This window comes from Micropterus salmoides, unplaced genomic scaffold (genome assembly GCF_014851395.1).
Source record: "Micropterus salmoides isolate LMB-PRFRI ecotype aquatic unplaced genomic scaffold, ASM1485139v1 Ms_hic_scaffold_15, whole genome shotgun sequence".
Taxonomy (NCBI): domain Eukaryota; kingdom Metazoa; phylum Chordata; class Actinopteri; order Centrarchiformes; family Centrarchidae; genus Micropterus; species Micropterus salmoides.
In genome coordinates, this window is record NW_024040596.1 from 23,221,672 (window position 1) to 23,244,762 (window position 23,091).

Consider the following 23,091-nt stretch of genomic DNA (forward strand, 5'->3'; position numbering starts at 1 on the left):
CTTACTGCTATAGAATAGTAGTTACTTCAAATGTTCTCAGTGAGCTCAGTTATCAAAGTTATGTAACAAGATTTATTTAACTCTCTTCTGAAAATCATCCCTGATGTGTTGCATTAATTATTTCTCCCCTTAGAACAAATACAAGGAGCAGTATGAGAAGATGAAGCACAGATACACTGCCATTGCTGATACACCTCATCTTATCCGGGCCAAGAAATCCTACCTCCAGTCCAGCGATGTGAGTATGCTCATTGGCTAACCTTCAACACAAACATTTATATCAGTACCATAAACCAGGAAAGGACATTTATTTCCAGTTTTCACTCTAGTTCTCCTGCTAAACCTTCCATTTAGCAGCAAACCTATATATGATTTTGAAGATATATAATGCCATTATACTGTAGATAATAACAGGTCAGTGTTGCTCTGCTGATTTCAGAGTATTAATACCTGCAATTAAACCTGTGTTACTCCACCTGAAGAAGCTACCAATTAAGCCAAGAATTTCATTAGCTTATGGAGATTTTTTTATCACCTATGATAGTCTAAAAATGTTTTCATAAACTTTCAACCATACCGCAAAATTCAATCTTTACTAATCAGTGCAAAAATGTGGCGTTTGCCTATGAATGATAATTACTGACAGAGAAGAGATTCTGTAAATACTACAATATTTATTTTTGTTTGATGAACATATGACACATTTTTTGTTCTTCTTGTCTTCAGCTGCGTTACAAAGAGACATTTGAGCTCGCCAAGGGCCACTACCACACAGTCAAGGACGCTCTGGACATAATCCACCACCGCAAAGTCACTGACGACATCAGTGAGGTCAGTAATTGAAATTAGCTTGTTAATTATTTGTTAGGGATATATTTATTTGAATATTTAGAAAATGATAACAAAACTTTTAAGATAATTTTAATTATTTATAAATTAATTATTTAATTTTAATTATGTATAAATTAATTATTTAATTTAAAATATATTATAATATTTTATAATAATAATATTTATAATACCTATTTTGAGCTCTTTAATCTCTCTCACTGTTTTTTTTCTCCATCTCTTCTCTTCAGGTTAAATACAGGGAGAAGTACATTAACTCTCTGGGCACATGGAAGTCCATCCCCGACCGTCCTGAGTTCTTCTTCAGCAGAATTGCTAATGAGAACGTCAGCAGCGTGAGTACTGTTGACCTGCAGTCCAAAATGATGTACCCTGTTTTAAAATATTTAACTACAGTAGGTAGAAGGGCATATAGTATTATTGACATACTATGTAATACTAATAAATTTAATCTCTTTTTGTGGACCTCTTTAGGTCAAATACAAGGAGGACATGGAGTGGCTGAAGGGTATTGGCTGCTTTGTGTGGGACACACCTGAGCTGGTTCAGGCTGAGAAGAACAAGACGCTGTATAGTGAGGTAAAGGATCTGTTTAGTTCATAATTTAGCATTTGTAATGTCAACAATTTGATAAAATGTTGTAAAAATGCTTGTTTTTTTTCATACTATAGAAAATACAGTATACTACTCATGATGACTTAGGTTCATATTATAAGTATGCTTTTTATTGTAGTAAATGAAGAGGTCTTTAATGGATTGTTATATTTGTCTGCATGTTCCTAATAACAGTTTCATTTCTTGGTAACAGAGACTGTACAAAGCCTCCTATGAGAAGAACAGAGGCAACTTCAAATATACCTCTGACACTCCGTTCTTCCAGGCTGCCAAGAATGCCTCTATTCTCATCAATGACGTGAGTCCCTGTTATTCTTTAACCCAGTACAGTAATTCAAATTTTTATTTTTGTAGCAAAATCATTATTATAATTAGTTTGTTGAAACCATTTGTAAAATTGACACTGGAGATACACATTGAAATCACATTTCTGTCTCTGTGTGCATCTCAATTTGACTCTCAGTTTAGTAGTATTATCTGATTATTGCATATAATGTTTACAACCTGCTTTTTTTTGTGTAACCATAATACCAGGTGTTTAAAATATGTCTATTGTTCTTCATAGCAACTTCTTTTAACCTCTCTTTGTCCCCTGGAAAAGTTTCATCACATGACAGTGCGTATTGTTTTCTGGACATTTGTCTTTAACTACCTTCTGACATTCTGAGCAGAGGTTCTACCGAGCTAATTATGAGAAGACCAAGGATAGGTTCACCATAACTACAGATGATCCTAGATACCAACTGGCCAGGGAGAACAGAAAGATGAGCCAGGTAAACTCCCTGGGTATGCTGTACGACCGGCCTGCCTCCTCTGCTGTTGCCTCCAGTCCGGTCCTCCAGACCTCTGACACTGACACTGACACTGGCATGAGGTCATGGACAGACCTGCTAGTGGTCGTTGTCGCATGGCTATGATAGTCCTTCCAACACGATACATTTTTCTCCCTGTCTGTACCGGCCTTTGCTCGTTCTCTCTCTTTCTTCTCGTCCCACACAGGTTATTGTGAACAGTGCCACTCAAATAACCGCTGGAACGCTATCTTGAGTGAGCAGGACTCTCCTTTATCTGTGCCATCAGAGAGACAGTTCAATCACTCATTTACCAATGATTAAATTATGCTTGATAAATCATGAACATGTCTAAACAAGCCAATATCAAACTGTCAAGCCAGCACTACTCAAGATGATGATTTCTGTCATTCTGAAGGTACAGATGAGGACAAACAGCTCTTTCGTCACACTCGGATCTGTGGAGTACTGCTCCAGCCCTCCTAGTGTTACTGCTGTTTTTCATGTGTCCTCAACCATGGCATGCTGTGTGTGTATGTCGTTGTGTGTGTGAACAGGCAATGTATAAATCCAGAGCAAAGGATCTGCTAAAGAGTGGCTGCACTGAGCTACTCCGCCCTGACATCCTCACAGCCCTTTACCAGTCCACTATGAGCAGTAAGGTAAACAGCCACAGAGCGGTGAACCATGGTAACTCTGACTCCTGTCCACAAACAAGCAGAAAATAAACCCTGTGTAGTTTTAAGTCCTGCTATTTCTGGACATGGTCTTATCACATCAAATACTCATCTTGTAGAATTACATTCCTTCCATTCAACCAATTTTAACTACTAAAGGGGTTTTAATAGGGCTGGACAATAAAACAATAACAACAACAATGTAATTTTTTTCAATAACAATATAATAAATGTTCAGTAAAAAATGATAAATTTTTGACTTTATTCACTTAAATCATACACAAATTAGGACTTATTTGTTTTATTAAGATGTTTATTTTGTTGAGGAAAAGGGGCTGAAAAAAGATTTTACTTTTTTTACTCGTGCATATTTGTTGACAAAGATTTTATCATAATTGTTTTGAATGTTCTCCCTCAGATTTGTGAAGCTATCCATTGTTTGGCCTCAAGTGTTGATCATAAAGAAGAATTTACACCACAGTTAACCATCTGGTTTCTTCAACTTTCAGCCTTTAAACTCGAAAGAAATAACTTTGATACTTATCGTGATAATTATTGATATCGAAATACATGAAACCTTTTATCAGGATAACATTTTTGGCCATATGGTCCAGCCCTAGGTTTAAACTTCCACAAATTCCATCATTCTCCATCATGTTTTAATCTCTCCATCACCTATTCACATTCTATTCATGTCTTCATGTCTCATTGATGACTGAACCTCATCTTTAAATGCAGTGCAGTAGTTGACCAGCAGTAATAAAATTGCAGCATTACAGGCTGAAGCTTCTGCAGAGACCGAGGATGTAATGTATCTGTACATTAGTCACCTGCTATACAGTTAGACATTTTGTTAAAACCTATGTATAGACAGTTTTCTCCCCATTTGTTTTTGATGGGAGCCACAATGTCTTTTCCAATATCTCCTCTTAAGTAAACCTCATCTTCATTATCAGCCTCAAATTCAGTGAGCAATAGCATAAGATGGATTGCTGGTCACCATGAACTACATGGGCACTGCAGACCTTCATGAATAGTGGTAACATGTGTCATTGTCATGCATTTTCATCTGATAAAATAACCCTTTATGTTTGTGCATGTTTCGTGAAGCATGTCTTATATACTTATGCATGGCACCAATTCAATCATTAGACATACAATATTATTTTTAGACAGAGAATTGCTACATAATACACGTTAGTCAACTCTTTCTGACTTTGCATATATACTGTCAGGGAACTGTCCAAGAAAAAGAAGAACAGTAAATGGAAACAAAATGATCAAATAGTTTTTACGTCGTTTTATTGTGTAGTAAATGAAAGTGATCGTTTAAAGTCAACCGATCTTCATATGAAGTGACTCAGTGTCCATCCTGTCTTTTCAAGAACACTCCAACATCTCTTTTCATGAACTAATTCACCCCTTTTCTTTGGCAGTTCTTATCTTTACTTTAGCTGCATAAATTAGAAGCAAGACAAGTTGTCAGAATACACATGAATAAAAGCAAATGATTACAGCAGCAAAATGATTTTGAGTGATACTAACTTTCTTGTGTTTACACGTCATCGTCTTCCATCAGTGGAAGTACAGGGAGCAGTATGAACGTGCCAAGGACAAGTTCACCTCTATTCTGGAGACTCCTGAGTATGAGGCCCACAGACGCAGCAAGAAAATCAGCGATGTAAGTTTCAGATTTTTCAGTCTTTACATCTTTTTAGTCTTTAAGTGTAATTTTTAAAAGTCAGTGTTTAATGTTTTTGTTTGTTTGATTCTTTGTCTTTTGAATTGCTCCTAACTATGTGATGATGATTATTCCTCAGATCATCTACAGGATGGAGTACAACAAGACCAAGGCCAAGGGATACACCTTGCCTTATGACACTCCATACCAACAGCACATGAAGAAGGTCAAGGACATTACCAGCAATGTAAGTTCCACTCAGACTGGCTGCACTTTTAACAATTTTTTTACAGAGTCATAGGAAGACATAATATGAAATACATTTTTGTGTTTGATGGTATGTTTTTCATGCATCTTGCAGCTAAAGTACAAAGAAGTGTATGAGAAGAGCAAGGCCCAGATTAACATGGACCCCGAGGCTCATGAGATTCGTGCTGCCAAGGAGGCCTACAAGAACATCAGCAATGTAAGTGTATTTAATGGCGGTATCAGGGAATATCACTTTCTGTTCATTACTGATCAAAGCTGAACTTGACATACACAAATCTTTTCCGTTTTTAGCTTGACTACAAGAAGAAATATGAAGCCACCAAGAACAAGTGGATCTGGACAACAGACAGACCCGACTTTGTCAATGCTGCCAAGAACTCCTTGCAACAGAGTGATGTGAGTTGGTGCTTCCTCTTCATTGTGTGATTTCATGTTTTTGTTTTTTACAACATCCAACAGTGTTGCTCTAATTTTTGCCATCATTGATTCACCCACAGATTGAGTACAAGTATGACAAAGAGATGATGAAGGGCTGTGTGATACCTGTGGTTGATGACAAGTTAACCCTCCTGGCTATGAAAAATGCGGAAATGGCGAGCACTGTGAGTTTTTCTACATCTTTGTTACCATCTCTAATGAAATGATATATACTAAATAATCTAAAGTAATTTCAAACAACAAGACTACTTCAGCACTGAGTGTTTAACAAACTTTACAAACAACCTTTCTTTTGCTGCCCTCCAGGTGAAGTACAAAGAGAAGTATGAAAAGGAAAAGGGCCACTATGTGCCGGTCCAGGACACTCCTCAAATCCTCCATGCCAAGGCTGTGCGCACTCTGGCATCAGAGGTATCATTCAGTAAAAAGTCAATCATTTTTTGTATACTTAAGAATTTTGTACAGGTTAAGAAGACATTATTCTAAATAACTTTTTTTAATCACTTTAACAATACATGTGTTATAAATTCTTCATTTTAATCCTCAGAGCAAATACAAGGAGGCCAGTAAGAAGGACATGCAGTCTGGCTCATTCACTACCCTGTCTGAGACTCGTGACACTGCTCACAGCAAGGAGATCAACAAGCTTGTCAGCGGGGTACAACTGTCTTACATTTATTTCACAAAATGAGCACAGCCACCTTATAATCATGGTGTATTTTTGAACGGCTGGCCTTGACATTCATTTCTCTCTTTCTCTCACAGAAATTGTACAAAGCTAAGTTTGAGAAGGAAAAGGGCAAGTCAGTGTATAACAACATGATTGTTCCACCTGATGTTCAGCATGCCATGTCAGTGGCCAAGTGTCAGAGCAATGTAAGTCATCTCCGCAAAGAAATGACGTTGTATCGATTTTATTTACAGCACACAATCACCACGTTTCACAGCCTCTCAAATTTCTCTACAAATTGTCAGAGTTTACCACATACTATTCTGTCTTCTCTTCTGCCCAACCCCACAGATTTCCTACAAGAAGGATGCCAAAGCCAACCTTCACTACACCAGTGTAGTCGACCGTCCTGACATACAGAAGGCTACCCAGGCTGCCAGACTTATCAGTGAGGTAATCCGCAAGTACATGCATCAAACTTGTATATTAAAGAGTAAAACCTGTACATGTAAAGGCAGAAATATGCTGTACAAGCCTGATTTTCACTGCCAGAGTTAGCCATAAAAATATGTAGACCCACAAATAAATATGTCCCACTGCTTAACTGCTCACTGCATGTTATTAGACCTTTTAATGAGAAGAATGGCAACGAAAGAAATATGTCGCATTGGCATGGTCCCCAAAAGCACCGGTATGACTCCACCACCAATGAAGCCACATTTTTCCATAGAAAATGAATGAAAAATTGCTGTACCATCAACACTGTTTGACTGAATAACAACAATGAACAGTTTTTTGTTGTTTCATCTTTGGTTGCCCACTGCCTTTTAGTGCACTGATTCTTGTTTGGTATTTTTTCTATCAGATCGGCTACCGTGACAAGGCCCGTGAGGAGGCAAGCCGTGGAGGTTCTCTGGCCTACCGCCCAGACATCACTCTGGCCACTGAGGTGTCCAAGCTGACCAGCCAGGTACACCTAACCAAACCAACCATCTGTCTTTTACAGACGTGGGCCATGCTGCTTTCCCAATGGTTCCTTACAGTTACAGTCATCTCCTAGAAAATGTATCCCTTATTTATTTTACATACAAGATGGCTGGAATCAGTGGTAGCCATATTACACCAACAAAGGTCAGATGTCCGTCATTGTCAGTTCAGCTTCCATAAGCTAATATTTGCAGACTAGTATTGCTGTGGTAGATGCTTAACAGTCCTGTAGGCCTAACGATAGAACTAGCAGCTCTTTCATAGCGCTTCCACTGCCATCCTGCATTATAATCCATGCCTTAATCTATCGTTGTGACTCCGTGATTGGAGATTTACATGTTTAACTGCTCAAATCATTGTACATGTCCCAAGCCTATCTCTAAACCTACACTGCTCCTCTTCCTATATCCTTCTACACTTTACTCTCCTTATTCCTCATCGCTTTCCTTTCCTGTCTCCTTCCATACTGTCCTTGTCTGTGTGTTCTTATCCTTCCATTTCACTGCGCTTTGTAGGTGGAGGCCAAGCCCTCCCTCCATGGAGCAGCTTCCTATGATACCCCCCAGATGCGCCACATTAAGAAAATGAGTGCTGTGACTAGTGATGTAAGGAGGTTCATGCCCTAAAACCGAGGGGTTGCTGTCTGTCTCCTCTGTCTGTTCTATTATAATCAATCCATTGACTGACTGGTTTTGATTTTACTGCAAGGATCGCTGAGCCTTAAGTCATAAGGAACTTTTAAAAAGGATTTGATTCAGAATATCAAGTTATCAGTTTGATTTGTCTTGCAAACCTGTGCGGTTTAGCATTGTGTGTGCCCTCTGCTCTTTTGTTTGTCTGAGAAGCTGTGGCTCAATGCTAAGCATAGACAAGTGTTGCTAACCCTGCACTGGTGCCAATACTGTATGTTGTATGTATGACACTATTTAAGGATATTGCTTTGTTTCACCTTCTATTTAAAGCTGGTTCATCTGCAGATTTAAACACAGGTGTAAATGCACCTAAAATACATAAAGAATGGGAGTGTGAATGAGATTAGATCACATTAGAGCACGAAATGTTACCACATAGTGTAGTGTTAACATAAATGTGAATTGAAGGCCCACCTAGTCAACTTTAACAACTCCAAAGTATTTGCAAGTTTCCCAACCATTAAATCAAATAGGAGTCACAAATTGTCACTTGAAACTCATTAGAGATGCATGCTAATTACGTGTGTGAACTACAATCCACCTGAATCAAGGCACAAACTGGAAACATCTGGATGTAACAACAGTGTCCTTGGGCGTCTCCACAGCTGACCTGTTTGGTTTTATTGAGAAGAACCCTGATGTGATTGCTTTATTAATGAAGTTTGTTACCTCTAATAGCTGCAAATGCTGCCAGGCAAACTGCAGCGTAGACCCAAACAACAACTGATTTGTTTTGTGATACTGCTTTGTTATTCATAATAGATTTGTGTTCATAGCCAACTGTTTGTTCATTTGCTCTATAAAGATAAAGACAAAAAGCCTTTGAGTGCACTTACATGTAACTTTATTTACCAGGAAAAGGCCACACTGAGATTCAAAATCTCTCTTACAGGAGTGTCCTGGCCAGAATAAACTCTGAAATAAGCATTTGAAAATGTTACAATGCAGGGTCTGAACCACCGTCATGATGTAGAAATACAATATGTTAGTAATCTTGCCATAACTCCACATGTTTACATGTGTGGAGTCATTTTTGATAAGACAAAATTGTGTTAAAAAACTTCAAATAAATATAAAATAGGATTTTCTTCTCACGCCTGGAGCCAAACTGCAGATGTGAACACATCCATAGAGACCTTCTTGCCCTCCAAGACTAATGGACACTATGATTGCTGAATGAAAAGGGGAAATGAACTGATGCATGTAAAAAAAAAAAAAGAAAGAAAAAAAAACTTTTAGAGAATACACATTTTGACCACAGTTGTTTTTTTTTGTATAACAAGGGATACAAATTAAAGAGTTTAATTAATTAGTGCTTATATTCAGAAGCATTCAGTCTAAATTATTCACACAAATATATTGCAATAGTTTTGAAATAGTTTAAAGAAATCTTAATTACTCATCCCTTTTTATACACTATAAAAACACATTATTTTATCCTTTTAAATGTTTCCATTGAGATGGAGTCTGTTAATCTTCCACTGTTTTTTGTCTCCCCAACAGTTACCACTTATGCTAACTCCTATATGTATGTATCCCACCCTAATAGCTGAAGTACAAGGAGAAGTTTGACAAGGAGATGAAAGGAAAGAAACCACAATATGACCTGAAGGAGAGTAAGATTTACCAGACTTTGAAGGATGCCAGTGTGCTGGCTAGTGAGGTAGGTGCTCACATGGCCTCATTCTGTCAACCGCCTTTCAAGACACAGATTAGGCTACACAGATACAGGATGATTATTACACAGATAAGAGGTAGTGTGCTGTTTGGAGACATTTTCCTACTTCAAATTCATAGATGCCTTCTAATGTCTCTGCATGCACTTAAAGTTTGCTGAGTTGTTAGAGTAGCATAGCTTCAGGCGTCCCGATATTCCTAATGGTTAAGGTGCATACTAAACAAATGTTCATGGCTAAGGTCTGTCTAATCTTACCATTCAGCATAAAGCACCTTCAAAATCTATGCAGCTCTGTCTCAAAGTGTTAATATTAATTCCCCCGAAACCTTACCATTTATTGAAGGCTCTATTATTTATTTTTTCTGTAGTTTTTGTTCAGTGTATCTATTAGAAACAGGGTCACAATGTTTTTTCTGTTTATGTCATAAAGGTTAATTCCAAATCTATCAAAAACCCTCATTAATAATCTGAGGAAATTACCATTATCAGTTACAAAGATCACCCACTGTGTATGTTAATTTGTAATTATGAGTATGTCTGCTAACGACACCTGCAGGTTAAGTACAAGGGTGACCTGAAGAAGATCCACAAGCCTGTGACTGACATGGCTGAGTCTTTGTCCATGCAGCACAACCTGAGCACCAGCAAACTGTCTAGCAATGTAAGACATCATCCTTTAACCATCTTACATTCCCACCCAGGAAGCCGCTGAGAGTCAGATCAGTTTCAGTGCAATCTCTGTGCAATCTCTGTGATTTGTATTGAAATGTGTCTGAACTCAGTGTTCCCGTCACCCCATGTACCACAGTAACAATCAACATGCTGCAGATTATTGACCATCTCATGGATTTATGCACTAAACTCCATCATTCACACCATTATTCTGTGACCTCATCTGGTAGTGATCCTTACCCTTCTTGACCTTTTGACCTTTGATCTTCCCATACAGTCACCTTCTTTAACCTCTACTCCTTCACTCTTTCAGTTTGATTTACTTCCTCCTGTAGTTTATACAAACCTAGTATTTTATTAATGATCGCTTAACACAAAACTCCCTGTTTCTCCTTTAATTCTACATAGTTTTTCACACAATTATTAACTACCATTTTTAATTTTCACTCATTGTTTCGTTAGCATGTCATATTTCTTGACATTGCTAAGAGCTGTTTTAAAAAAAAAAAAAAAGAAAAGAAAAGTTACTAATTTTGTTTCTGTCATAAAACATGAGGCTTTTTTTGTACTATGTAATGGATGGGAGTAAACTCCAGGCGCTCATTTTCTCGTTTGCTGTACTGAGCTGTCTTACTTGCTTGGGAATTCCCCCGTAGTACCGCTACAAGAAGAAATTTGAGGAGAGTAAGGGTCACTACCATATGATTCCTGACACACCAGAGCAGCTCCATCACAAGGAGGCCTCTGAACTTCAGAGCAATGTAAGTGGTACAGACTCTGGGGGTCAACAAACACTCCGCCCACCCAAAAACACTGTGTGAATGAGATATTTGCATATCACATCTTCATTTCCTGCACTGACAGGATGGTGATGTTGCATTCATTTGTTAATAATTTAAGTTGGGGACAAAATAACACTCATTTGGGTGTTGAACTAACTTTAAGCCTACTCTGGTACAATTCATCAAATTGTAACATTTATGTTTAATATTGTACATGACTCCTTCCAAAATAAATAAATAAAAGATGTCAAATGTCAAAATTATTTCACAATTTAAAAACAAAAACTGCCAAAGATTTAACTGACAGAATCTTTTTAGAAATATTAATTTATACATACCTCAAACACGTCTTACAATTTTTCTATTTGATTTTCCAAGCGTACTGAAATGAACAGCAACCGGAATATAATGTACCTGTCCAACGAAGGTTAAAATCAAGGGCAACTGGACTTGGTTGAAGATACTGGAAGACGTTTCGTCCCTCATCCAAAGGACTTCTTCAGTTCTGACTGACTGGCGAACGAGTGTCCTCTGTCCTTCAGATGTAAGTAGACTGCAGAGTCTTGACCTGAGGAGTTGGCCCTTCTGTGTTGAGCCATGCGTTTGCACAAACGTTCGTTTGAGGACCACCAGGTGCACATTTTAGACAGAGAAGATGGATGGTTTGAAAGAGGTGTCAAGGAAGCCATCTACACCAGGGTTGAGAAGCCGTCATTGAACAGGGGAGGGGGTCTACACCACCACTTATCCCCCACTTACAATGCTGTCCTTTCATCACTTCCCAGGAAACTCAACAAACGTAACCTATTGGCCTCAGGTGAAGATACCAACGATGGTCGTTCAGTCTTGGCCACAGGTAGTCTTAACGACTGTAACGACTATCGTCACAGCAACAAGGAACACTAACGAACCAGCGGTATCGATGACCCGGGCCAACGACCCCACTGAGGTTAAATAGCTGAGTTTCCCTGCCAGTCAGTCAGAACTGAAGAAGTCCTTTGGATGAGGGACGAAACGTCTTCCAGTATCTTCAACCAAGTCCAGTTGCCCTTGATTTTAACCTTCGTTGGATAACTATGACCTGGATGACTGAGAATCTTCATAGACATAATGTACCTGCTACTGTCTGTTGAATACAGTTGACAATACATTTGTGTGGGCTGTTCCAGGTGAAATACAAGGAGAAGTATGAGAAGGAGAAGGGCAAGGCTATGCTGGACTTCGAGACACCCACATATGTGACTGCTAAGGAGGCCCAGCACATGCAGAGCCAGGTAAATACCCTGTCTGTCTCCTCTGTCTCCTCTCTTTTGAAATGGCTTCAGATGCAATTCACTTTCCATGACCTGCCTCTCTCTCAGTCTGAAGATTCTTCAGTGCCTGCTATATATTAACCTGTATTGTAATGCCTTATGTGGTATTTTGATATGCTTGTAGGATGTCCGGGTATTGTTAATATTGGACTTGGAAAAACCTTTTTGCAGTGCCTTTAATACCTTTAAATCAAGACATGTGTTTCAGTGCGTGTTAGTTGAAATATGTTGTGAGTTGTTGATTACAATTCGGATCACAGGAAATTGTCCCTTGCACTAGTGGTCCTTCAATGTTTTCTATTCTGAACTAGCTGGTAGAAGGCAGTGTAAAATGTGTTGAAATTAAACTTACCCAATGCCTTGCGTATTGTTGTTCCCTAATACTGTGTATATAGACTGCTTAATCTTACTCTCATGATGCAGGGATGGTAAAGGTAAAGTATGTCTCAGTCTATGAACATTTTTATGGAGAAACACAATACATTTATTTTGATTATCATTATTACCGTGACAAACCCCAGACTCCCTACATTACAGTTGCTTCCGTTCTCTTACACTTCACAAATGCACTCATGCACATGCAGAAATAATCACATTTAAAGGCTGCAGATACAGGAACGGGTGTAATTGTAAGGCGAATGGTGCAATCTGGGATGAGGTAACTGCATTGTGAACCAGCACTGCTTGCATGGTGTTATCTGAGCTGAGTCTGTCCCATGTCTTATCTTTGCGGGCAATAGAAAGACTATAAGAAGGACTTTGAGGACCACATGAGGGGCAAGAACCTCTCAGGCTTGGAGGTCACCCCTGCCATGATACATGTCAGACACGCCACCAAAATAGCCAGTGAGGTAACTAAAGGATAGTTTATACCTGACAACCTCCCCTATTTACCTCACCTATGCTTTATAATCCTACTAAGACTACATGACAAGTACAGTCCCTCTTTCTTTTCACCACTTTCTTTTAATCCCACAAGTGTGTCCTTTTGTCTTTACTTCTTATAGGTCCACCCATGCAATAAAATGTTTGTTTGTTCGCATGATTCACTACACAGCTATAAACTATTAATAATACTACATTCATCCATCTCCTTCTCTCTATCCATTGCATGACTTTTAGCAAAGTAGTTGTTTGTATGTTATTTATATCTGTGTCCGTTGACATCTTGGACTCATAATTTCACAATCACGGCTTTTTGTTAAAAAGTCTGCTTGCCTGCATTCATTTGAATGATGCCGCAATGTTTTTAAGGTGAATTGCTGACTGAATTGTTTTGTTGATATTGTTGTTATTTCTTTCTGTTTCCACGCTCTGATAAAATGTGGTTCTCCTAGTCTTTTATCAGGATTGTTGCCAAAGTCACCAACGTCTCTGATCTCTCTGTAAAAATGTGACTGATTGTAACAGTCTTCACAGTTGTATACCTAAACTCTGAATCTTTCCCTGTTTAAGTTTATTTAATTTTTTGGAAGCTTTGGTGACTTTGAGCTCAAAGGGCAAGCCACAGAGTTTGCCCACTGTGCTACTGTCTGTCTGTACGCCTTGGCCTGGCCTGCCTGTGTGCCCTTCTCTGCAGTCTCTCTGTTCTTCTTCCATCCTGTAGAGAGAGTACAGGAGGGATCTAGAAGAGGGAGTGAAGGGTAAAGGGCTAACTGTACTGGAGGAAACTCCGGAGCTTTTGAGAGCAAGGAATGCCACTCAAATCCTGTGTGAGGTACGACTGACTGAGAGCTGATGGAAACAGCATCACGCTCTCAACCGAGGGCCTTCCCACAATCCTGCTCTTGGTGCATCACCTGCTGAATCCCATCCCCTTAACTAAGCTTCATCTTCATACTAAAAGGGCACCTGCTGAGTTTGACTCTTGTCCCCGCTTGATGACGTCACTAATTTTCCAGCACTCTCCTTTCTCTGATGTCTATAAAGTGTTCTCATAAGCATAACTTGACCTTTACCCTATTTGATTTTCCTGTGATTTTGTCTTTTCTTTCATTCTTTCTTTCTTTAATGTCAGATAAATATTCAAAAAATCAACCTCAAATTCAGATATTTTGATGAAACATGTTGCATTATTTTTTCTACAGGATTGTATTTTTTACTTTAGTTTATTGTTCGATTGTTTATATTACAGCGCATTTAGACAGGCAGCCGTAGCCCATCTACAATACAGAAGGACCAAGAAAAAAAGGCTTAATGCTGTGGTCAAGATGGCATCAAAGCTGCGTACAAAACGTCACTCATTAAATTCTAATTTAATTCATTTCGTTGTCAAGATATGCTGTGAGGCTGATTTTTTGGAGTGCACGATAGACGTAGCACTATAAAGCAGTTGATATTTTAATAAACTGCAGTAATAGAATATTAAGAGAAAACAGGTTTACTGAAAATGTCTAATTTTGCTTTAACACACTGTCTTTAACTACTGCTGTTTTTCAGTTTTAAGTGGAGCTTCACACACAACCTGCTGGAAAAAAATCCTAATTTCTTCTAAGCTTTATTCACCATTCCCCTAGATGTTTCCCTCGGTGTTTTGGTATTGCAGCCCCACCTCCACCCCTCCCCCCACCCTTATGAATGAGTAGAAATCCTGTTATTTATAGTAATCTGACAGTCATGTCTGCTTTCATCAACTACAGTGATTTAATACACTTTCTCACCTGTAATATTTACAGAGAGAGTACAAGAAGTCGCTGGAGCAGGAGATCAAGGGCAAGGGAATGTTGGCTTTGGCTACAGACACCCCCGACTTCATGAGGGCCAGGAATGCTACTGACATCCTCAGTCAGGTCTGAATCACATTGATTCTGATTTTTTGCTCTCAGCAGACGTGGTGGGAAATATATAGATGATTCATACATGCATATAATCTGGACCAATTCTGGCATATTTTGCAGTCATGCTGACTGTTTTCTGTTCTTTAGACTAAGTACAAGCATACCGCCGAGATGGACAGGGCCAGCTACACAACTGTCATCGACACCCCAGACATCATCCATGCTCAGCAGATGAGGAACATTGTCAGCCAGGTAGATTACCATAAAGTTTCATTCAGAAAATATCTCCTTCTAGGTTGCTTACCTGTGCATCTGGAGGTACTGGTACCTCTTGGGAAGTTCATATCCTTGATTACAGAGGTTTTTAAAGATGAATGTAACTGTTTTTGAATAAAATGGCTTTATATTGATGTATTTAACTGCTTATAGAAGTTTGAATGTACTGGTTTGATAGTGGGTTGCGACTGTTGCATTTGTATATAGGGAAAAGGCTAAATGTTTTGATTGTATTTTATTGTTTTATATTTGTACTGTATGACTTGCTGTCCTGCTTCCTTTCTTGGCCAGGGCACCCTTGAAAAAGAGATTTTATCAAAATGCATTTTTTCCCCTGGTTAAATAAAGGTTAAATTAAAATAATCTGGAGACATCTCACAACAATTACCTGAGGAGTTATAAAATACTGTATAAATATATTTTAAAGTGTTTAATGTAATCCTGCTGTTTGCATTTTTGTCTAAAAGAAAAAGTACAGAGAGGAGGCTGAGAAGACCATGTCTCACTATGTACCTGTCCTGGACACTCCAGAGATGCAGAGAGTCCGTGAGAACCAAAAGAACTTCAGCACTGTAAGTAATAAATGTAAATGATGAATTATGCTGCTTCTTACTAGAGCAACATGTCTTTGACCGTTGTAGGAGTTATAGTATGAAGTCAGTTCTTCCAGTGTCTGGTGGCTCTGTATATGTCTCCATGTCTGCTGTAAAGTATTGTATTCAATACTTTATACTATTTTGTTGGTGTTCTCTGATTCAATTGAATCCAGCTGTAAATTATGTGTTTCAAAGCAGTATAGTATGTTTTACTCAGGCATTTATGTGAAAATTGCTTTCAAGCTAATCCTGACCAGAAACTAAGGTAATTTTTTTTGTTCAAATGAACTAGTAGTTTCTGCACTGGTTTGCTTCTTTTTTATTTTACCTCTTTATCATTGTGAAACATTTTAACTGCACTTTTGTTTTTCTCCCTGTAGCTTCAATACCAGATTGACCTTAAAAACATAAAGGGCAAAGTGTCTTCTGTACAGGACACTCCTGAAATGCTTCGTGTTAAAGAGAATACAAAGAATTTCAGCTTGGTATCTACTCCATAATATATATATTTTTAGTGTTTTCTAATAACACATTTTTTCTGTTTTTCTTAATTTTTTTTAACTTTCTTTCCTCATCTTTAACACTCCCTGAAATGCAGCCCTTATTTCTTTGGACCAAACAGATATTTTTTAACCTTGTAAAATAAGCAGCATTTTAATTCACGCAACTAACACATGACATTTTGTTGTATAGTGTACCATTTACACTTATTAGTGCAGAGCTTGTGTGTTGTTAAATACTATGTTCACAGCACCATGTAGTTGTGGAAGTGTCCAGACAAAATGTGTCCCTTTAAATGTTGATTCATGTTTGTTTCATTCAGTGTGTTTTTGTTGATGTGTCTCCAACACTAAATCAAGGATAGTTTGAAAATGAAATCAAGCTCCTAGTCCTCCATTATCCTGGAGTTGAAATCAAGCTAACCACTGGTTGCTGCTTTCATTCCTCCTCCATGTAAAGATTCAGTACAAAGAGGATTTGGGAGGAGGAACAGCTTTGCCCAAGACCCCAGAGATGGAGAGAGTTAAACGCAATCAGCAGAACATTAGCACGGTACTCCACAGAGTGACCCTGCCCTCCTTCATCTCCTCCTCAACCAGTCTTCCCTCCATATTCCCTCCTCATCTAGTGTTCCAGAATATAACCAGACTTTACTTGACATGTAATCTCTTGAAATGGCCATTTTCAATCCAACTTTTTACAGAGATTTTTTCATGCTATTATTTTACTTTTTTGTTTATTCAAATTTAATTTACTAATTATAGGACTTTACGGAGCCCTCAAAGGCCCCAAACGTTTTTACCTGTGGATACACATAGATATTTGATGAGATTGTTTGTACAATACACTAAATGGCCAAAAGTATGTGGACATACCCCATCTGGGTCCATAGAGAAATGGTTTTCACAGTTTGGTGTGGAAGAACTTGAATGGCCTGCACAGAGACCTGAACTAAACCCCATCCAGCACCTTTGGGATGGACTGGAAGTCAGGCCTCATCACCCAACATCAGTAGCTGACCTCACTAATGCTTTTGTGGCTGAGTGGGAGCAAATCCCTGCAGCCACAAGATTGGAGGCTGTTATAGTCGCACATAAATATTCAAGCTCTACAAAGTGTAATGTGTAATTTAGGGTGTCCACATACTTTTGGCAATATAGTGTACATGGCTCTTGTTTCTACTATAAAATAAATTGGTCACTCAAGTTAACATCTTCATTATCTATTGGGACTTTGAGGGCTCTGTAGGACTTTTTTTCTCATGATAAGTTATTATATCTAAACCCTGAAATAATAAACTAAATGAAGTATCGTACATTTTAAAGCAGAAAGTGCAAATCTCCCAACTTTACTTATAGCCAACAAACCCAACTACTAATGTGTGATAATGTGTTATTGTCAGTTGTTCCAAAGTGTGTGCTGTTGTTATGAATGGATGGACGTGTCTGTGTCTATTGTACATACTGGGCTCTTGTTTGTCCCTGTCTTACTCTGTATCTGTGTAACTTATGCAATGGGCAGATACAGTACAAGGATTCTGTGGGTCAAGGCACAGCCATACCAGATCTCCCTGAGGTGAAGCGGGTCCGTGAAACCCAGAAGAATATCAGCTTGGTAGAGGATAAGGACCCTTATCTTATTCCCTTATAATCATTTCCCAAAACGTCCTCTGACCTCTCCTACTTTTTTAAGTCTAGAAAACATTACCTTCCATGTTTTTAGTTTTGGTTTTCCCTCCTCCATCCTAACTATGTTTCATAAATCACTCGTTTTTACCAGCCTTGGTTGATGACTTGATTTTGAATTCACATTTACACAAAACCATAATTGCCATTTATTCTTTTCTTAAATTAGTCTGCATTTCCCTGGATTTTTTATTTTAATTTCTTATTTTTGGCATGCCCTTTCCTCCTAAATTTTAAACTAATCTGCCTTTGAGTGTGTTACCACCATATTTGACTTTTTTGTGCTGTCTCATTTAAAGCTTCAATACAAAGCAGAAGTGGGACAAGGCACGTCAGTATCAGAGACCCCAGAGATGGAGAGAGTTAAACGCAATCAGCAGAACATTAGCACGGTACTCCACAGAGTGACCCTGCCCTCCTTCATTTCCTCAGCCAGTCTTCCCTCCATATTCCCTCCCTATCTAGTGTCCGAGAATATAGCCAGACCTTACTTGACATGTAATCTCTTCAGATGGCCATTTTCAATCCAATTTTTTACATAGATTTTTTCTTGCTTATTATGTTACTTTTTAGTTTATTTTACATTTTAAAAATTAAATTGTAGGATTTTACAGAGCTCCTAAAGGCCCAAAATGTTTTTTTGTTAACTTGTTGAAACACATGCACTTCTTTGCCCACCCAATTTGATGTTGGCGAGATAATAACTTGTTCTCACAATATGCTAAATGGCCAAAAGTATGTGGACACCCTGCTAGGTCCATAAAGTAATGGCTTTCCCCGTTTGGTGTGGAAAAAATTCACTGGCCTGAACAGAGACCTGAGCGCAAGGCCTGACTTGCATTCAGCATTCCATTTCATCCGAAAGGTTTTGGATGGGGTCATCACCCAACATCAGTAGCTGACCTCACTAATGCTTTTGTGGCTGAGTGGGAGCAAATTCCTGCAGCCACAAGATTGGAGGCTGTTATAGTCGCACATAAATATTCAAGCTCTACAATGTATGTGTGTAATGTTAGGGTGTCCACATACTTTTGGCAATATAGTGTACATGGCTCTTGTTTCTACTATAAAATAAATTGGTCACTCAAGTTAACATCTTCATTATCTATTGGGACTTTGAGGGCTCTGTAGGACTTTTTTTCTCATGATAAGTTATTATATCTAAACCCTGAAATAATAAACTAAATGAAGTATCGTACATTTTAAAGCAGAAAGTGCAAATCTCCCAACTTTACTTATAGCCAACAAACCCAACTACTAATGTGTGATAATGTGTTATTGTCAGTTGTTCCAAAGTATGTGCTGTTGTTATGAATGGATGGACGTGTCTGTGTCTATTGTACATACTGGGCTCTTGTTTGTCCCTGTCTTACTCTGTATCTGTGTAACTTATGCAATGGGCAGATACAGTACAAGGATTCTGTGGGTCAAGGCACAGCCATACCAGATCTCCCTGAGGTGAAGCGGGTCCGTGAAACCCAGAAGAATATCAGCTTGGTAGAGGATAAGGACCCTTATCTTATTCCCTTATAATAATTTCCCAAAACATCCTCTGACCTCTCCTACTTTTTTAAGTCTAGAAAACATTACCCTCCATGTTTTTAGTTTTGGTTTTCCCTCCTCCATCCTAACTATGTTTCATAAATCACTCGTTTTTACCAGCCTTGGTTGATGACTTGATTTTTAATTCACATTTACACAAAATCATAATTGACATTTATTCTTTTCTTAAATTAGTCTGCATTTCCCTGGATTTTTTATTTTAATTTCTTATTTTTGGCATTTCCTTCCCTCCTAAATTTTAAACTAATCTGCCTTTGAGTGTGTTACCACCATATTTGACTTTTTTGTGCTGTCTCATTTAAAGCTTCAATACAAAGCAGAAGTGGGACAAGGCACGTCAGTATCAGAGACCCCAGAGATGGAGAGAGTTAAACGCAATCAGCACAATATTAGCACGGTACTCCACAGAGTGACCCTGTAACCTCATGTGCTGTACATTCATTTGCCTCCATCCGCCCGTCTACCTCACTCTTCATCTCCTACAAACACACTGTCATAACCTCTTTCCTGAGCCTTCACCACGCGTTTAGTGGTGTTATGGTAACTGTTAATGCTTGTCACATCAAACCAACTATGCAGATATAACACCAATGAGCCTCGTGGGGTCAGCTAAACCCCACTGTGTCTCTAACACAACTTGCTTCTTCATTTCTCAGGTGTGTTTAATTCCATGTTTCGTGTCTGCTGTGATTTTTGGTGATGTGCTCTCTATGTCCTGCAATTGTCTCTGATTGATCTGCTCTTTATTTTTTCCTTCACTGTCTCTGCATTAAACCTCAACTGTGTGTTGGGTAGATAAAATACAAGGACTCTTTGGGTCGAGGCACAGCTATACCGGACCTCCCTGAAGTAAAGCGGGTGAAACAAACCCAGAAGCACATCAGCTCGGTAGTGGAACAAAACTGAACTCCTAACTGTTGAGAGTGGACAGTAGTGCCCATCAATAATGCCCATCATAAACATGTCTGCTACTTCCCCTGCCTCCTTCCATCTAGTTTCCTGAGCTCCAGCCCTGCAATCATTATCATTCTCATCCGCGCATTTCTTTTTTTCTTTTCTCCTCTCACCCCTTCAAATCATCTTTAATACTCAACCATCAACCCCCCCAAGCTGAGTGAACCCCACACCCCCTTTCATACAGTATTTTCTAACCCGCAGCCCACACATAAAGCTGCTGCGTGCTGCTTAATTAATTTCTACTTCACAGCAAATGACAAGCTAGATCTCCTGCTGAAGCGTTCGTGCGTGTGTGCGTGCGTGCGTGCGTGTGTGCGTGCGTGCGTGTACGTGTGCGTGTGTTTCCATATGTTTGTTTCTATAACTGATATCCTGGCTGTTTGACAGGAGCTGCCAGGATGAGTCACTATAGGACCAATTTCTGAGACACTGCTTAAATATATTCCTAAATGCAACAAATGTCACATCACCTGAAAGCAAATATTTCCCTGAGATATATTAATGTTTCCTGAAAACTGCTTTGTCTGTATCTTCTGTCTAAGATTTGAGGTTAATCCAGGTCTATGAAACCAGTCCTATAGGTGTGTGGTCTGTGTATGGTTCAGAGTGTCTGATTGGCCCCTTGGGGCACTGTGCTTCTGTCCTGTAGGTGTTGTATAAAGACAGTTCAGCCAAGGGAACTCCTGTGGTGTTCACTCCAGAAATGGAGCGAGTCAAAAGGAACCAAGAAAACATTAGCTCGGTACCTTCAGAACCACCGCAAGAACATATTCTATTGAAGAAATATTCTTCTACCCCATGTTAACCTTTCCTAACCGACTTGTCTCCCAGCTCTAGTTAATTTTATTAAATCTCCCCACTGCACTCTCTATTTAATTGTGTTTAATACTAGCAGCTGTGGTGTGTCTGTGCACATCATCACCGCTAACCTCTCCCGTTGTTGAAACTACTCCACTTCATCTTGTTTCCCTGCCGTCGTCCCACTGAAGATTGGGACATAAATCTTGTTTGATTTAATACTTTAACCTCTTAATAAAAATATCCCTGCTAATTCATTCGTCTGAAATCCCAATAATACGTGTGTGTCTTCTTCTCGTGTGTTAACGGCTACTGTTTGATAACTTCAGGTTTGAAACTTTTCAGATGCTCACTGTGTGTCCTCTCTTCCTCCACCTTCCACCAGGTGCTGTACTCTGACAGTTTCCGTAAACAGGTTCAGGGCAAGGCCGCCTTCGTTCTGGACACACCTGAGATGAGGCGAGTCAGGGAGACCCAGCGCATCATTTCTGGAGTAAGACCTTGTGGTTGTTTGTTTAATTGTGTTTATGCACCTTAAGTTTTATTTCTACCCCAGTAGTTTACTTTTCTACTAAAGTACTTCTCTAGTTAAAGTGTAAGGCTGGTGTTTGTTATTCTTTACTTTTCTTGTCAACAAATCCCATGAAAAGACCAGAACCAACAATGTGTCTGTCCCTACCCTGTAGGTCTCAGCCCCAAGCTGATTTCTTCCCACTGAAGATAAAAAAAAAATAGGTCATGAATATAAACATTTATTTTCATAAAAGGCTCAGTAATTTTCTAAAACAGATTTTAGATATTTCAGATAGATTTTTAGAAAAACGTTACTCAAACAGGAGTAAATAGTGCATTTATTGAGGACTATTTTCAACGGAGGGTTAATACACATTTTGGGCTCTAGTGGGTATTTATGGCAGCAGGACCGTGTATGTTAAACTGAGCTGGTGTGACTTATTGTTTTTGGAGCTCTGGCACGGAGAAATAAGCTATGTCAGGCTTTGGCTACTCAGACAATACTTTTTTGGGGGGGTCTTTTAATGGGATTTGTTGACAGGAAGAAAAATTTAGAATATTCCCAGAGTGTACTGCATCCTAAAATATCCCAAAACACCACAATAAGGGGGATTATTTAAGGGCATTCTCTTTTGAAGTCACAGAGATGTGCATATTTCTAGAGTGGTCATTACATGTATAAACTGTGGTTACACTTACTGTGGTTGTGATTGGTGCTTTCCAGGTGAGATATCATGAGGACTTTGAGAAGAGCAAGGGCAGCTTCACTCCCACCACCTCTGACCCGGTGACAGAGCGCGTGAAGAAGAACACCCAGGACTTTAGTGACATTAACTACCGTGGCATCCAGAGACGTGTGGTGGAGATGGAGAGAAGACGTGCCATTGAGCATGACCAGGAGACCATCACTGGTATAGCTACAAGCATGCAGTCATTACTTTCATTACTTGGTGTGTTGAAAACTAAAGAAATGGACATTAAAGTTCTACTAAACAAAATTTGAACTGAAGAAATCCAAATCTCCGCATTGAAAGGCAGTTTATATTCTTTAAGAACTAAATGAAAATACTCCGCATTGTTTGAAAAACTGGCTCATGGAGGTCCTATTACTTGATAAAAGCAAATTAAATACAATCAATAAATACAATTAAATACCATCAATCCAGATTCCTCAGACGTTTCTAACCATCTGGAAAAAAATATTTCTACACGATGAAATAGATTTTTAACCCACTTCCCAAGTTGCAACTCTATTCCCTAATCCAAATAAGAATGGTTAGTAATACTTGTCTATATTTTAAATAGGAAGT

At 38.8% G+C, this 23,091-nt stretch overlaps 1 protein-coding gene across 20 annotated transcripts in view; it reads left to right on the forward strand.

The window, feature by feature from the left end:
- The window catches only part of neb (nebulin), a 65,042-nt gene that overhangs the window by 38,803 nt on the left and 3,148 nt on the right, over nucleotides 1-23,091 (forward strand). For 9 of the 20 annotated variants that reach the window (XM_038721101.1, XM_038721120.1, XM_038721121.1 and 6 more), the window contains 35 exons: nucleotides 134-238; nucleotides 727-831; nucleotides 1,080-1,184; nucleotides 1,324-1,428; nucleotides 1,658-1,762; nucleotides 2,813-2,917; nucleotides 4,512-4,613; nucleotides 4,753-4,860; nucleotides 4,975-5,079; nucleotides 5,175-5,279; nucleotides 5,381-5,485; nucleotides 5,628-5,732; nucleotides 5,869-5,979; nucleotides 6,087-6,197; nucleotides 6,343-6,444; nucleotides 6,857-6,961; nucleotides 7,494-7,583; nucleotides 9,220-9,333; nucleotides 9,905-10,009; nucleotides 11,972-12,076; nucleotides 12,856-12,966; nucleotides 13,722-13,832; nucleotides 14,791-14,904; nucleotides 15,040-15,144; nucleotides 15,636-15,740; nucleotides 16,145-16,249; nucleotides 16,725-16,817; nucleotides 17,787-17,879; nucleotides 18,250-18,342; nucleotides 19,355-19,447; nucleotides 19,818-19,910; nucleotides 20,309-20,401; nucleotides 21,120-21,212; nucleotides 21,654-21,761; nucleotides 22,506-22,692. In XM_038721101.1, the coding sequence (XP_038577029.1) occupies nucleotides 134-238; nucleotides 727-831; nucleotides 1,080-1,184; nucleotides 1,324-1,428; nucleotides 1,658-1,762; nucleotides 2,813-2,917; nucleotides 4,512-4,613; nucleotides 4,753-4,860; nucleotides 4,975-5,079; nucleotides 5,175-5,279; nucleotides 5,381-5,485; nucleotides 5,628-5,732; nucleotides 5,869-5,979; nucleotides 6,087-6,197; nucleotides 6,343-6,444; nucleotides 6,857-6,961; nucleotides 7,494-7,583; nucleotides 9,220-9,333; nucleotides 9,905-10,009; nucleotides 11,972-12,076; nucleotides 12,856-12,966; nucleotides 13,722-13,832; nucleotides 14,791-14,904; nucleotides 15,040-15,144; nucleotides 15,636-15,740; nucleotides 16,145-16,249; nucleotides 16,725-16,817; nucleotides 17,787-17,879; nucleotides 18,250-18,342; nucleotides 19,355-19,447; nucleotides 19,818-19,910; nucleotides 20,309-20,401; nucleotides 21,120-21,212; nucleotides 21,654-21,761; nucleotides 22,506-22,692 (3,700 nt within the window). Of the gene's footprint in view, nucleotides 1-133; nucleotides 239-726; nucleotides 832-1,079; nucleotides 1,185-1,323; nucleotides 1,429-1,657; nucleotides 1,763-2,135; nucleotides 2,238-2,812; nucleotides 2,918-4,511; nucleotides 4,614-4,752; nucleotides 4,861-4,974; nucleotides 5,080-5,174; nucleotides 5,280-5,380; nucleotides 5,486-5,627; nucleotides 5,733-5,868; nucleotides 5,980-6,086; nucleotides 6,198-6,342; nucleotides 6,445-6,856; nucleotides 6,962-7,493; nucleotides 7,584-9,219; nucleotides 9,334-9,904; nucleotides 10,010-11,971; nucleotides 12,077-12,855; nucleotides 12,967-13,721; nucleotides 13,833-14,790; nucleotides 14,905-15,039; nucleotides 15,145-15,635; nucleotides 15,741-16,144; nucleotides 16,250-16,724; nucleotides 16,818-17,786; nucleotides 17,880-18,249; nucleotides 18,343-19,354; nucleotides 19,448-19,817; nucleotides 19,911-20,308; nucleotides 20,402-21,119; nucleotides 21,213-21,653; nucleotides 21,762-22,505; nucleotides 22,693-23,091 lie in introns of all 20 variants that reach the window. The other 11 variants (XM_038721103.1, XM_038721107.1, XM_038721108.1 and 8 more) reach the window with 11 other exon arrangements.